The following is a 13,540-nucleotide window of genomic DNA, read 5'->3' as shown; positions in this document are numbered from 1 at the left end:
GAGACCAACAAGAACAACAGGTTTTTGTAAAGCAATGTACGTTGTCTATACGTTACGTTCTCTGGTGTTACAGCAGTAGAAGTGGAACTAGGTTAAAAAATGTTGAGCTATAGAAAGTACTATAGAAATGGGAAGTATAGAGGTAAAGAGAAGGAAATATGTACAACTACAAGGCTATCTGATGGCAAAAAGTCCTCTTTCGGTTACTCTCTATTTCTTCTTTCACATTTTTCCATTACATATAGGCTACATCAATAAACAGACATGTGTAGCCTACAATAACAGCCTTAATGTGATCCAAACAGTTAAGTGATTATTATTCTGTCACATGTAGGAGTTTGTGTTTGGGTCAGAATGTGTAGCACTAAAGTGCTCGTCCACCCTCTAGTGGACTCGTTTTGGATTGCTTTCTTATAGGCTATTAAAGTAGATTGTAGTTCTACGTAAGAATATGAAAAATATTTATCTCTCTCTATATAGAATATATAGAGAGGTAATAATATTTATAACATTTAGAATCGTTGTCATCTAAACAAATGTGTATTTTTACAGTTGTCCATTCCGTTAACATAAGGTGCGCACTTGTAAAACAGTGTTCACGTGCTCGTAATAACAACTTGTAAGCTGGGAATTTTCTGAGAGCTCCTACTTGTACCACGTGACCGCTGTACCGTTCATTTAGGCGTTGATAGCGTCACCATCTAGTTTTGTTTTTATTTTGTATATCATTTGTACAGTTGTACTGCTGAGTGTATGTCAGATAAGTTAACATTAACATGTTTATAAAACGAATTAAATTGTAACCAACTTGAGGAATTAACAGCAAATATTGCTGATAACGTTTATTAATTTATTCAAATGTAGATTTCTTAAAGTTGCCTCAAGCATTATTTGTTTTAATCCTTAAAGCAGCTGAAAAAGAACCCTCTAAGTCATTTGCAACATATATTGATTAAATTAAATCTTTTAATAATTTCTTTGAACTGACTGAAGCGAATTCAACGCGCTTTGCATTGTGGGTACAAGGAAATCCAAGATGGCGGCGAGCAGGCGACTGCATAAGGTAAATATTCTGAAAAATCTACTTTTATGCGTACTAAATACAGATTTTACTCGTTTTACCTACGTAAACAGAAATATCGCGAACTTGAATCGCTGTTCGTCGGAAAGCTGAAACTTTAGAGCACTCTGGTGTGAAATGTGATGAGGATGATGAGGAAGAAGCTAACGAGCTTAGCTGTAGTTCGAATATACACTTAAAATTAAAATAAACAGTCAAATAAAGCGCATATGGAATAAACAGTGTTTTGGATGAGTCTAATTTATGATGTGGATCAGAATAAACTTTTGCACGTCGAATAAAGAGTGTTTTCGTTGACAGATGATGTTAGTTTAATAGATAAGACAGAAACTTCCTTATCGGTAAGTTTATCAAATAAGAACAAGTCACGAATTATGACTGAATTAGAATATAACGATAAATAAATCGTTTAATATGACAGACGAAGTTTTCAGGGCGGTGTTAATGTTTAATTTATGATGCAATGAGAAAGAGAAACAGGAAGTATGTCTGCTGTCTTTGTTTAAATCGTTTATAATTTTCTAAATCTGCTTGAGATTGATGACACTTTGATAAATATATGAACTCTTTCAGTTTTTAATGATTATAATTATATTTCAAACTCATAGGGTTTGCAGCTCATTAAATGTTCATGACATAAAAAGAACAATTCTCAGTATTTTGCCTGAATCCGTGCCATTTTAAAAGATTTAAATGAAAATAACTTGAATTTTTACAATGTAAATGCAACTATAGAGTTGTGATGTGTTATTTTGTGTGTATTACAATTGGGCACATGACCACAGCAAAACCGAAAGTATCTCGTTCTCACTTTATGGTTTCTCAAATCTCTCAGCGATTTGAGAAGTGTCAGGTTTCTTTATAGTGTCAGCGCAGCTGGATCATATTCTATGTTTTACAGGAACTTGATGAAATCCGCAAGTCTGGAATGAAAAATTTCCGCAACATTCAGGTGGACGAGTCCAACATTCTGACCTGGCAAGGACTCATTGTTCCTGTAAGTCTCATTGGTTTTAATACTGCAAATGTGTTTCTCTAAAATCACTAAAGGTGTTTATTGCATTAATAAGCTATCATCACTACCTTCCCTTTAGTATCCAATCAGAAAAGCTCTCTGTATTGAATCATTTTGCATGTGCCCCGTTTTGTTTTTCAGGACAACCCTCCATACGATAAAGGTGCATTCCGGATTGAGATCACATTCCCTGCAGAATACCCTTTTAAACCTCCGAAGATCACATTTAAAACAAAGATCTATCACCCGAACATCGATGAGAAAGGTCAGGTGTGCCTGCCAGTTATAAGTGCTGAGAACTGGAAACCTGCAACCAAAACTGACCAAGGTACAGCATGTCACTCAGCCTTAAGACTTTCATTCATGAAAATCTTTCAAAAATATTCATATATATTTAAATATTCAATATATTTCAAAAAGAAATCTGAGTGCTTTCTGTTCCTCCATTGACAGTCTACGCAACTACCACTTTCAAGCCCTAGAAAGGTAGTAAAGACATCAACAACAACAAGTAATCCATGTGACTCCAGTGGTTTAACCTCAATTTTATGAAGCGACGTCAGTGCTGTGTTTGCGAAAATAACTTACCACTTAATTTACAAAATATTAATCTCCAAAGTAACATCAACCGCTCTCGTGTCAACACAACACGCACGTGTCGTGGTGCTCTCGTGAACGTGCGCGTCTGCTCAGATGGTCTTATTATTTTGAGATACGAGGGTCCGTGGCTCTACCATTGGAGAAAGCGTAACGGCTAACTTGGATCACATGTGCCTCAATAACCAATCACATTACAGCCTTGACGTCATTGAATTTCATTAAAGGGTTAGTTCACCCAAAAATGAAAATTCTGTCATTTATTACTCACCCTCATGGCGTTCCACACCTGTAAGACCTTCATTAATCTTTGGAATGCAAATTGAGATATTTTTGTTGAAATCCGATGGCTCAGTGAGGCCTGTATAGGGAGCAATGACATTTCCTCTCTCAAGATCCATTAATGTACTAAAAACATATTTAAATCAGTTCATGTGAGTACAGTGGTTCAATATTAATATTATAAAGCAACGAGAATATTTTTGGTGTGCCAAAAAAAACAAAATAACTTATATAGTGATGGCCGATTTTAAAACACTGCTTCAGGAAGCTTCGGAGCATAATGAATCAGCGTGTCGAATCAGCGTTTCGGAGCGCCAAAGTCACGTGATTTCAGCAGTTTGGCGGTTTGACACGCGATCCGAATCATGATTCAATACGCTGATATATTATGCTCCGAAGCTTCCTGAAGCAGTGTTTTAAAATCGGCCATCACTAAATAAGTCGTTATTTTGTTTTTTTTTGGCGCACCAAAAATATTCTCGTCGCTTTATAATATTAATATTGAACCACTGTACTCATATGAACTGATTTAAATATGTTTTTAGTACATTAATGGATCTTGAGAGAGGAAATGTCATTGCTGGCTACGGAGGCCTCACTGAGCCATCGGATTTCAACAAAAATATCTTAATTTGTGTTCCGAAGATTAACGAAGGTCTTACGGGTGTGGAACGGCATGAGGGTGAGTAATAAATGACATTATTTTCATTTTGGGTGAACTAACCCTTTAAGAGTTGTGCGACGGTCAATCACTGTTTGCAGATACCATAGAAATAAATGAGAAGTGCGACTCATTAAACGATAAGCTATTTCCTCACAAAAGCGGTTTATTCAGCGCAGTAAAGCGTCTCCTTCCCACACATGTGTCGTGGTACTCTCGTGAACACGTGTGGGAGATTAATATTTTGTAAATAAAGTGGTAAATTGTTTTTTTGCACAAAGCACTCAAGTCTAGGGCAAAATTTTCTATATCGATACAATACCTTGACTTCAATACCGGTTCCTGAATGATACATTTTTCGATACTGATTTTATGAAATCCGTTTCAACAAGATTACATTGCCTCAAAAAAACGTTGGTTTTCCTGCCTTAGAGCCTGAATTTCATTTTGGAAAATAGGTGGGAATTCCCCCCTTAGGTGACTCTTGGGGAATTTTTTAATTTGAGGGGGGACTGTATATTTTAAATGTCATTTTTCTCATCTAATGTTATTTGCTCACTCAGTTTATTTGTGTTTTTATAATGGGGTTACAGTTGTTACGTATGAGTTTACACACAACACAAGGAAGCTTGATTTAAACTTAATGTCAAGTAAGCAAGTACAAATACAAAGCAAGATCCAATATAGTGGTACACATGATCTGACTTCTTTTTTCAGCTGTTCACTTAGACATAACAGGCTGTGTTAATGAGGACACTCACCGAGACGAACATTTTGACATAATTTTGTGTGTTTATAAGCCATGAGCAGATTGACAGGCGGCTTTATATGAGTGTGCGCTCTGGGTATGAGCTCACGGAAAACTGTCTCTCCGAAACGCGAGAGAATGTGCTCTATCGCAGCGTGCTGCTCGCTTGTACAGATGCAGTGTGATTATGTGAAGCCATTTGTGCATTTTGAAAGAGAGAATCACTTGTCGCTATTTGTGAAATTACGTTCAAAATGGTTAATTTCCTCGTTCAGCCCACAAGCTCTAGTGAATAAATGTTTGCGGGATTTATAAGTGCGAAACTTGCTGGAATGAGTAAAAATATAAGCAATACCCGCATCCTGTGCTGAAATTCGAGACCTGTGCATGCTTGGCTTACTGATATTGACGAGATTAACCCTTTAGGTATCGAAATTTGGTACCTAACAACAAGACGTTTTTTGATCCTCAGTGGTATTGAGGCAATTCGGTCGGTGCCTAAAAAGTATCGAACTTGATACCTAGCCCTACTCACGTCACTTCATAAAATTGATGTTAAACCACTGGAGTCACGTGGATTACTTTAATGATGACTTCACTACCTTTATGGGGCTTAAAAGTGGTAGTTGCGTAGACTGTCAATGGAGGAACAGAAAACTCTCAGATTTCATTAAAAAAATCTTAATTTGTGTTCTGAAGATGAATGACAGTCATACAGGTTTGAAGTGGGTAAATAATTAATGACAGAATTTTCATTTTTGGGTGAACTAACCTGCCCTTTAAATATATATATTTTTTGCTCTCTTTAACCAGTAATCCAGTCTCTCATCGCCCTTGTCAACGACCCCCAACCAGAACACCCGCTGAGGGCCGACCTTGCAGAGGAATATTCAAAAGACCGTAAAAAATTCTTTAAGAATGCAGAAGAGTTTACAAAGAAACACGGTGAGAAGCGGCCAGTGGACTGATATCGCATGGGCGCGTTTCCCATGTTTCTGCTTTGCCCACTCCTCCAAAACCGTTTCCCCCAATCCGAGTCCCCGCCAGTCCGCCCTCACTTTCGGTCACCCGTGGATCCAGCGTCCAGCATCCCAGCCGCATTTCACCTTCGGCAGAAAAACCCGTGACTTCTCAGCCTCTGGGTGTCGAAGTTTGTTGAAATTGTGATCAGGGGAACATGCAAATGAGAACTTGATAAAAGTGGTGAGATTTGGGGGTGGGGAAGGACGGGGGCAAAAGGTTGTTCCTTTTAAATTTGTTCTTAAATTGCACAGAGATGTGTTCAGGTCATGTAATCTGCTGTGTGATAAATCTTGACCGTTTTCATAGCAGAATACTACGGTGAACCAGAGTATAATGTTAAGTCTTTCACTTTCACATTTATGACATTGAGGAAAACAAATCCAGTAGTTCATTGAATGGAAACACATAATACGTCAACGGTGTGTGGCAAATGTTTCTTTTATATTTCTCTCTCATCTCTGTAATTTTTTTTTATTTTTTCTTAGGTTGCACTGTTTTCTGTGGAATAAGATTTCATGTTCGTCATAATCTCAGTTTGTAACTCATTGAATCACAAACTAGTCACTGTCATCAATATAATGTTTATGATGTCATAAAAAGTAAAGCAAAAATTACTTTGTGTCTGACTGAATGTCATATCTCTAGACCTTTCTGGGACATTTAAAGTGAGATTGTCTTTTAAAATGTCTGAAACTAAACAAGTATGATGCTTCCTTTTTTAACTACTTGTGAAGAAATATTAGGAATATAATACCTCTTTTAACTAGTTAACTGGCAGAAAATTAGGCAAAGGTTAACATTGTACTTATTAGTAATTTTTTGTAAGCAACGAATACTATTTTGTAAAGGTTTAAGGAAGCATTTTTTCGTGTATGCCATTAATTTGAAAATGACTGTAGAGTGTTTATTTCTAAAAAAAAAAAAAAAAAAATTACCCGTACAAGTTGATGCAAAATTCAAAACCTCTTGTATATCTAACGATGAAGCGCTTCATCATCATGACCATTAGGGGGCACCATTTGATACGTTTGATCTAGGAAGACGTGCTCGCTGAAATTAACCGCCAAATCACTGAAGAAATTAGGGATTAAGGATTTCAAGGTAAATGGGTCAATTTGTTCAATTTCCATTATAATATATTTCTTTTCATAGACTATAGAACAAGAAGTTTACTTGTGTTCCCATTAGAACAAGCTACCACGTTGCCGCCAAAATACCATAGTACTAATACGGTTATTGCGGACTGCAACTACAAAATTACTGGTAATTTGCCTTTGCTTTAATCGAAAAAGAAGTCTAAAAACATGACACCATACATTCTCAATAATGGTAGTCATACCTACAGCGTCACACACAGTATTCTTTAAATTTTTTTCAGGGCATATGTATATAATAAGGTTCATTATATCATTTAACCTATAAATTGGCTGAATTTTCCCATATTAAGTGTTACATGGTTTAACATTCTCCTGCTCAAAAAGTAAGTGGTGGTTATTCTAAAATACAGTGATGGAAAATGATGTATTACTATCATCATTGGCTACATATGGGGTTTGATTGCATGGACGTCTAAAAATACCCCTCTGTATTTTTTCGGTGGCCTCTACAGACAACATAGTGAACCCATTTTGTTGAAGCACAGACACATATTTACCCCCAGCCCTAACCCGCTTTTCTCTTAAGTATAGAACCAAGATTAGCATTATTAGGTACGTCACTAAGCAGCTCTAAATGGAGAAATTAGCCCCACTGGATTAGTCTAACGATGGGAGGCCAGTCTGGCGTTCAATTAATTACAGTTCAAACCATTGTGTAAAGAGGGTGCTGTCAAATGGACCTTTCAGCACTTTACAAATGTTGAAAGATTGTTTGGACAAACACTGTGCTAACATAAATAGAGGAATAAAAATTATTTTTAATAGATAAGATTTTTATTGCATCACTACTTTGGATGATTAAATAGACTTTGAGGTGGTGACGTTGTGTTAAGTCAGACCCCAGACTCATTAAGAAATCTTCAAGAAAAAGAGTCTTGGTTTGATTAGTGTAGTGCATGAGCCATGTGTCTAGACATTGGGTTCTTAGAACCTTAGCTCAGTGTTGTCGTAATAAACCCATTACTGTCTGTGATAGCAGGGCAACTGTGTTGACATTGTTAGTAACATCCTGCTGCTAAATACTTAAGAGTAAAAAGCTTCTGGCAGCAACATAAGATGAGTCTACCCTGCAAAGCGAGCAACACCACAAAACTAGAGCACCCGCTTTAGCAAAAAAAGCTATCTACGCCGCTACCAAGTATATTGTCTTTGTTGATTGTAATAGCAGAGCTCTAGCAATTGCTTGCCGTGTGCACGTCATGATGTTAGTGGTTGCAAAGAAATAAAAAAGCATTTGTAGTTTTAGGGTTCATTTTATTGAGCTTACTATACATATAAGAACTTCAGTTCTGGGACTGGTGGAAGCAGTGTCCATGTTTCTCTTTGCTGTACTGGATCCAGCCTTCATCACAAGAGTGTTGCTTACTTCTTAAAATGTTGGATGGGTGCAGGGATCTTGATATCCTGGCCCTTCTCCAGCCTCTTCTCACACTCTACAAGGTAGTTGACACCATCAACGACCAGCTGCACCAGTTCCACCTGGCACAGAAAAGCAGAGTTACACCAGAATCTTATGCACGTGTAACCGGTCTTGCTCGACCTGCTCCAAGCAGGATTCGAACTGGCATTGGAGGCAGGAGCGCTAACAAGGACACTAAAGACAGCAGTGTCTAGCAGGGGAGTGAGGTTTACACGCACAACTCTTACTGGCCTACGTTACACTCACCCCCCCAAACCTCACTTCTGTCCGGGTCACGGCACCAAATGTAACCGGTCCTACTCGACCTGCTCCAAGCAGGATTCAAACCGGCGTCTCCTGCATGGGAGGCAGGCGTGCTAACAAGGACGCTAAAGACCGCAGCCTCCAGCGTCAGTCACTAGTGTGCCTCTTGAGGCCAGGGGAGTGAGGTTTACAGGCACAGCTCTTCCTGGCCTACATTACACATGTAAATCTCTATGTTGTTAACCCAATGGCTTGAATGACCTACCTCGGATTTGCCCAGGCGGTCAAGGTTTGAGATGTCAAAGGTGTCGCCCACCGCAGCTGTGTCTACACCTCCAGTGCCACGCTTCTGCAGCCGCAAGTTATCCAGAATCTTGCCAAAACGAGGGTCCTACAGGCAATTGTTTTAATTAGACAGGTTTTCGCCATTCAATACACCTTCTTTCCGAAAGCTTTCACTATAAGATGAAGCTAATTACTGTTACCTTGCTGAGCTTTGGTAAGCGGACATGTACACCAGCCCTGAGGCCAGTTCCCAGGTTGGATGGGCAGGTCAGTATGTAACCAAGACGTTCATTCCACATGAACTCCCAGCCTCGCTCCTGAATCAGATGTTCCACCTGTTCAACAGAGAAGCAGCCAACAGATGAAAAACATTAACTTTACAGGACAATTTTACAGATGAGACAATCAAATATATACAACTCTAGATATGTTCTTGAGCAGTCAGCTTGGTTAATGGACAAGTATGAAGGTTTTACCTGTTTGAGTCCTCTGCAGAACCTCTCAAACACCCTTTTCATGTTGCCACCTTTCTCCATGGAGATGACACGGGTGTGGTCTTCCTCATTGATCCATATTAAGAAGGTCTTCTCATTGTTATGCCTTGCAAATGATTGGATGTTTAAGAGACAAGAAGGAGCTCTTGCTCAAAACCAAAATGCCATGAAGGAACCATATAATGTATATGGACGAATCACGTCAGTCATGCCAGTTAAGTCCTTCATGCTTTATGAAGTCAAGAGCCTCTAGCAATAGTGTTCCATGTCATGCATTCAATCTAACATTGAATTTAAGCTACATATGAATACAGTTTATCTGAAGGCAGTTCTTTCCTTGCAGGCAAATATTAGAATTTTTATATATTTCTTATGTGACTTCTTGTTAGCAACACAAATGGTGATCAAGTCATGCTAAGAACTTCGTAAAGCCATACCAGATGCCTCTTGCATCTGGCCAGTCACGGGCCATAAAGGCACAAGTCAACAAGGGGGACACAGGTTTGTCAAACAGGAAGTGGTCCTACAGAAGGATGAAAGGTAGACAAAGGTAGGTGGAACTGGAGAAGTAGAACAGAATAAGGGGAAAACCAGACACTCGGAAATTTGCTTGTGTCAAATGTAACCTATAAAAAACTTGGAAGAGTGGGGATTGTTAGGGCTGTGCTACCATGTCGTCTTCTCTCTCACTCTAGCCTTACCAGATCCCACGAGCATCGGGCCAATCCCTGGCCATCCCAGATGCAGTGAGCAGAGGAGACACAGGCTTGTCAAAGAGAAAATGCTCCTAAGCCATGCCAGCATGAAAGGAAGAGTTCAGCATCATGATGTGTGGAAACTCCGTTAAACCCAATCACATTATCAACCAAACACTTAACCTAGAACCCAGTCAGGACCAAAATATCCCATGACAGAAAGAACTTTATGGAAGCAACTCACATCGATAAGTCTCTGCTGCTCAGCTTCACTCATTTCAGTCAGGCTGTAGTAACGTCCAGAGAGGTCTCCTTTTAAGCCAGCCAAGGCCTGGACAACCACTCTTTCCACTTCACGCCGCTCAGAGCGGCTGCAGGCAGGGGGAAGGCTGAGGCCACGGATGCTGCGGCCTGTGCGGACGCGGGAGGACAGGACGTAGTGTTCGTCAAATATGCCTGAATGGATCTGCAAGATAAAGAACAACCAGGATGAAAACAAAATCAAATGGAACTCTGAGAAACTTATTTTACATGAAGAGATAAAAACAGACGTGCACCTTGGAGGCATCCAGGTCAGTGGGATGCTTCATAGTCTTTGGGTCATAGCCATTGTGTCTATCCTTGATTACAGGATCAAAGATATCAGCAAACACCTGTAACAGAGAAGTCAAGGGTGTTGTCCCTCCTAAATAGTTTGCAAGACATTAAGGAGAGGCAAAATTAGATCTTGTAGAAAAGACCAGCTTATACAATAATGAATTTGACTTGGCCAAGCTGGTTTATGTTGTTTAGTAGTGGTTTGTTGCTGGTCTAGCTAGCAGACCAACATAGGTGTACCCTTCACCAGCAAAACTTCCAAGGAAGCTAGATGGAAGCATGCTGGTCTTTTCAGCAAGGGTTGAACAAAACTTTCTTGAGAAGAGAAGTATGAATGTATTGCTGTACCTCATAGCTCTCCTCGTCACCAGCGACCATCCCGACTGTCTTGATGAAGGGATGTCCGGGGTTGTCCACACCAGTCTGAATGCACTGGTCAAGAGTCCAGTTGTTTGGGGTAATCCTGTCCCTAAGCTTGGCATAGATGGCAGGGGTCAGCGCACTGGCCATACAGTTGTTGTGTTTGCGAAGGTCAGGGAAGTCAGCACTGTTGAGGAACACAGTGTCACATCATAAGTCATGTTCTGTCTTTGACCCTGTGGAAGAAGTGACTGAGAGGAAAATTATGTCCAAGTTTTTGGCAATAACCCTCATGGAATTCTTATAGAAATGAGGAGTTTGATCAGCAGTAGAGTGAAGCAATCTTGATGCCATAGGGGGCACTACAGAAGGTCATTTCAATCTACTGCTATAAGACTGTTCAACTCATTCACTATGTGCAGAGTAGTGATATCAGTCATATCACGAGACTACACCAGTGTAGAATTTAGTACGGTAGTGGATTACTACCCGAAAGTCTATCCAGGATTATGTCAGTGTGGACTCAGATGATCGCAAAGCCTGAGAGTGGCATTTGGGGCAGATGGACTTCTTGTGAACTTGGCCTAAATCCAGAATCTATAGGACTGTGACAAGAGACTGACTGATCAAAAACAGTTACTGCAGTTTCTCAGCTGACTGTTTAGGGTTTAGGGTGTTGGTCTTGGATCAACCTAAAAGACCAACTCGCTTCACAGTAGGTTCTTTCAAGAAACTTCAATCTTGGACTGCTGATCTGATTTGATCTTTGGCATCTAATAGCGTGGACGAGTGTAAAAGAGGTAAAGTGTGGGACAGGACATAAGCTACTTAAGTGTCATGTTCCCACCCATTTACCTTTCACTCACTTAACGTGTGGCACTTCATCACACAGTACATCATGAACTCTACGCCTGATCATATTTTTTTCCATTACAGAACAGGTGCAAGTTAACTCTGATGGAATAGAAACATACCGCACCCTTCTGGGTGCATTTGATGAATGTTAAAATCATATTAGCCTCTCATGCATTTTATTCAGACATGATTACTGAATTAGCAATGTGTCAATTGACAAATGGTAATCATAAAGCAAGCAATAGTCTTGATATTTGTTATACACTGACTAGCTATATTCCATGCAGTATTATCAATGGGATGTAATTGAATTAACCATTCTAGTGCTTACCTGGGAGGGTACAGTTTCCTCCTCTGTTCTGCCGAAATGGCAGCACTGTCACTCAGTAGATAACCGGTTGCCACAGCACCAGCTCCAAGGCTCGCCATGAGCAAGCCAGTGGTGCGGCTCGACATCATCTTGGCGAATGAGCTTGCCATCTTCACACCGTTTTTTGTCAAAAAGTTCAGACGGGTCAGCACTGGTAGAACAGAGTGGCAAGGTTTTCAGAATGATCATAGCAATAAATACTCCATTTCAGACTTTAGCTATCAAACAAATGTTGTGTTAGTTGACAGATGGTGCCCTTGGCTGAAAAGTGTCACCTGATTTAAGATGGCAGCCTACAGACTGGTTACAGCTCAAATCTTAAAGACTTGTCCTTTACCGGTTTCTAAAGGACAATTATGGAGAAACCTTTATAATGTTTCTGAGGATTTTCTTAAATATAGGGCATAGTTTAGTAGACAAGCTAAACATAATTTTGTCATATTTTGTCAAAGAGAACCAAACAAAACTTCAAATTCACTTCAAATGCAACTCTACAGTTTGCAAACCTACAATTAACCACACTAAAGACAATTCCACAAATATTAAGAGCATTGGTCAATGAATATGGGTTTTTCTAATGCAGATTCTTAAACTTTAACATTTGGTGACATCATTGACAAATCCAACCCTGTTGACACCACTCTCTAAAAGTGAAAGTGTTATTAATAGACTAGCAGACTACATGAAGTGTTTGGAACGAAGCCCCAACTGGCATCAGTCTATCCTGAGGCCTCGTGCTCAGCCGTGACATTCTGAACCGGTCACACAAGTGTACACAAGACCCAACCAGAATCTGGCAGCCTGAACTCAGATCTACATAAAACAGCAAAACCATGAACACTCTGTGATACTTCTGAGCAGGTGGCCCGTCAGGACTACACTGTGGTTTAAAGTCTATCTCTCAGCGGAGTTGTGGGGGATTATTAGGCTTTTAACTCAAGGATTAGTCTATAATGTTAGGTTATGGTATAATCTAGTTGTCTGATAAACCTGGCATTGTACGTTACAAATATTGTTGGCTCTTTGACAAGTTGCTTTGGATAAAAGCATCTGCTAAATGCATAAATGTAAATGTAAGATGCTACAACTACTGTATGTCCTTAAAGATGGCACAGTGATTCCACTAAATGCTTCTTGTGGAAATACTAACCTGTGCCGTATGGGTATCTGCAATATATTTTAGTCAAGTTTTAAAATGAATCAAAAGTTCTATCAAACATGCACTGCAGTGCACTTGATAAATATCCAAGCAAAAAGAAAAAGTTAATGGTTGGCTTTACCACATTGTACCTGGCATTCTCAATATTTTTAGTTAAATGAAAAATTAGATTAATGAAAACTATTTCTTACCAGCCAATGAAATTCCTTATTCTCAAACTTAGCTTTAGTTCTCTCTGGATAAGGATCTAGATTCAAGTGATTCTTATGATTAAGTAGTAGAAGAAAGTTTTACCTGTAGAGTCTCCTCTGTTACAGTAGGCTGTGTCAGAAAGCACACAGTCTGAGAGTGAAGCTGGCGCTCCTCCCAGGATATGGGATTAGAAGCCGACCTGATGGCCAATCCTCTTCCACGTAAGTGCCAGGTCATAACCCATGTCTGGTGTCCGGCTTGTCCTTGAGACCTGCTGCCATGGTCCAGCATTTTGCACTATACACA

General features: G+C 39.6%; 2 protein-coding genes across 4 annotated transcripts; one reads left to right on the top strand and one right to left on the bottom strand.

Moving 5' to 3' along the window:
• Window positions 1–865: 865 nt before the first annotated feature.
• ube2l3a (ubiquitin-conjugating enzyme E2L 3a) lies at window positions 866–6,026 on the top strand. The gene is made up of 4 exons (XM_051908285.1): window positions 866–1,063; window positions 1,983–2,078; window positions 2,238–2,424; window positions 5,198–6,026. The coding sequence occupies exons 1-4, from the start codon at window positions 1,037–1,039 to the stop codon at window positions 5,350–5,352; spliced, it is 465 nt and encodes a 154-aa protein (XP_051764245.1). The 5' UTR covers window positions 866–1,036; the 3' UTR covers window positions 5,353–6,026.
• A 1,771-nt stretch (window positions 6,027–7,797) lies between these two features.
• Window positions 7,798–13,463, bottom strand: ckmt2a (creatine kinase, mitochondrial 2a (sarcomeric)). 3 transcript variants are annotated; one of them, XM_051908284.1, is made up of 10 exons: window positions 13,337–13,463; window positions 11,845–12,034; window positions 10,647–10,845; window positions 10,259–10,354; window positions 9,946–10,167; window positions 9,708–9,793; window positions 8,989–9,112; window positions 8,713–8,847; window positions 8,493–8,618; window positions 7,798–8,043 (listed from the first exon to the last, which is right to left on the bottom strand). In XM_051908284.1, the coding sequence occupies exons 2-10, from the start codon at window positions 11,991–11,993 to the stop codon at window positions 7,927–7,929; spliced, it is 1,254 nt and encodes a 417-aa protein (XP_051764244.1). In that variant the 5' UTR covers window positions 11,994–12,034; window positions 13,337–13,463; the 3' UTR covers window positions 7,798–7,926. The 3 variants fall into 3 exon arrangements, with proteins under 3 accessions (XP_051764244.1, XP_051764241.1, XP_051764243.1); XM_051908281.1 differs by lacking the exon at window positions 9,708–9,793 and adding an exon at window positions 9,444–9,529 and having other exon boundaries at window positions 13,337–13,462; XM_051908283.1 differs by lacking the exon at window positions 9,708–9,793 and adding an exon at window positions 9,444–9,529 and having other exon boundaries at window positions 13,234–13,378.
• Window positions 13,464–13,540: the final 77 nt, after the last annotated feature.

Source organism: Ctenopharyngodon idella, chromosome 10 (assembly GCF_019924925.1).
Source record: "Ctenopharyngodon idella isolate HZGC_01 chromosome 10, HZGC01, whole genome shotgun sequence".
NCBI lineage: Eukaryota > Metazoa > Chordata > Actinopteri > Cypriniformes > Xenocyprididae > Ctenopharyngodon > Ctenopharyngodon idella.
The sequence above is the reverse complement of the archived record's forward strand: the minus strand, read 5'-3'. Positions and strand labels throughout refer to the sequence as shown.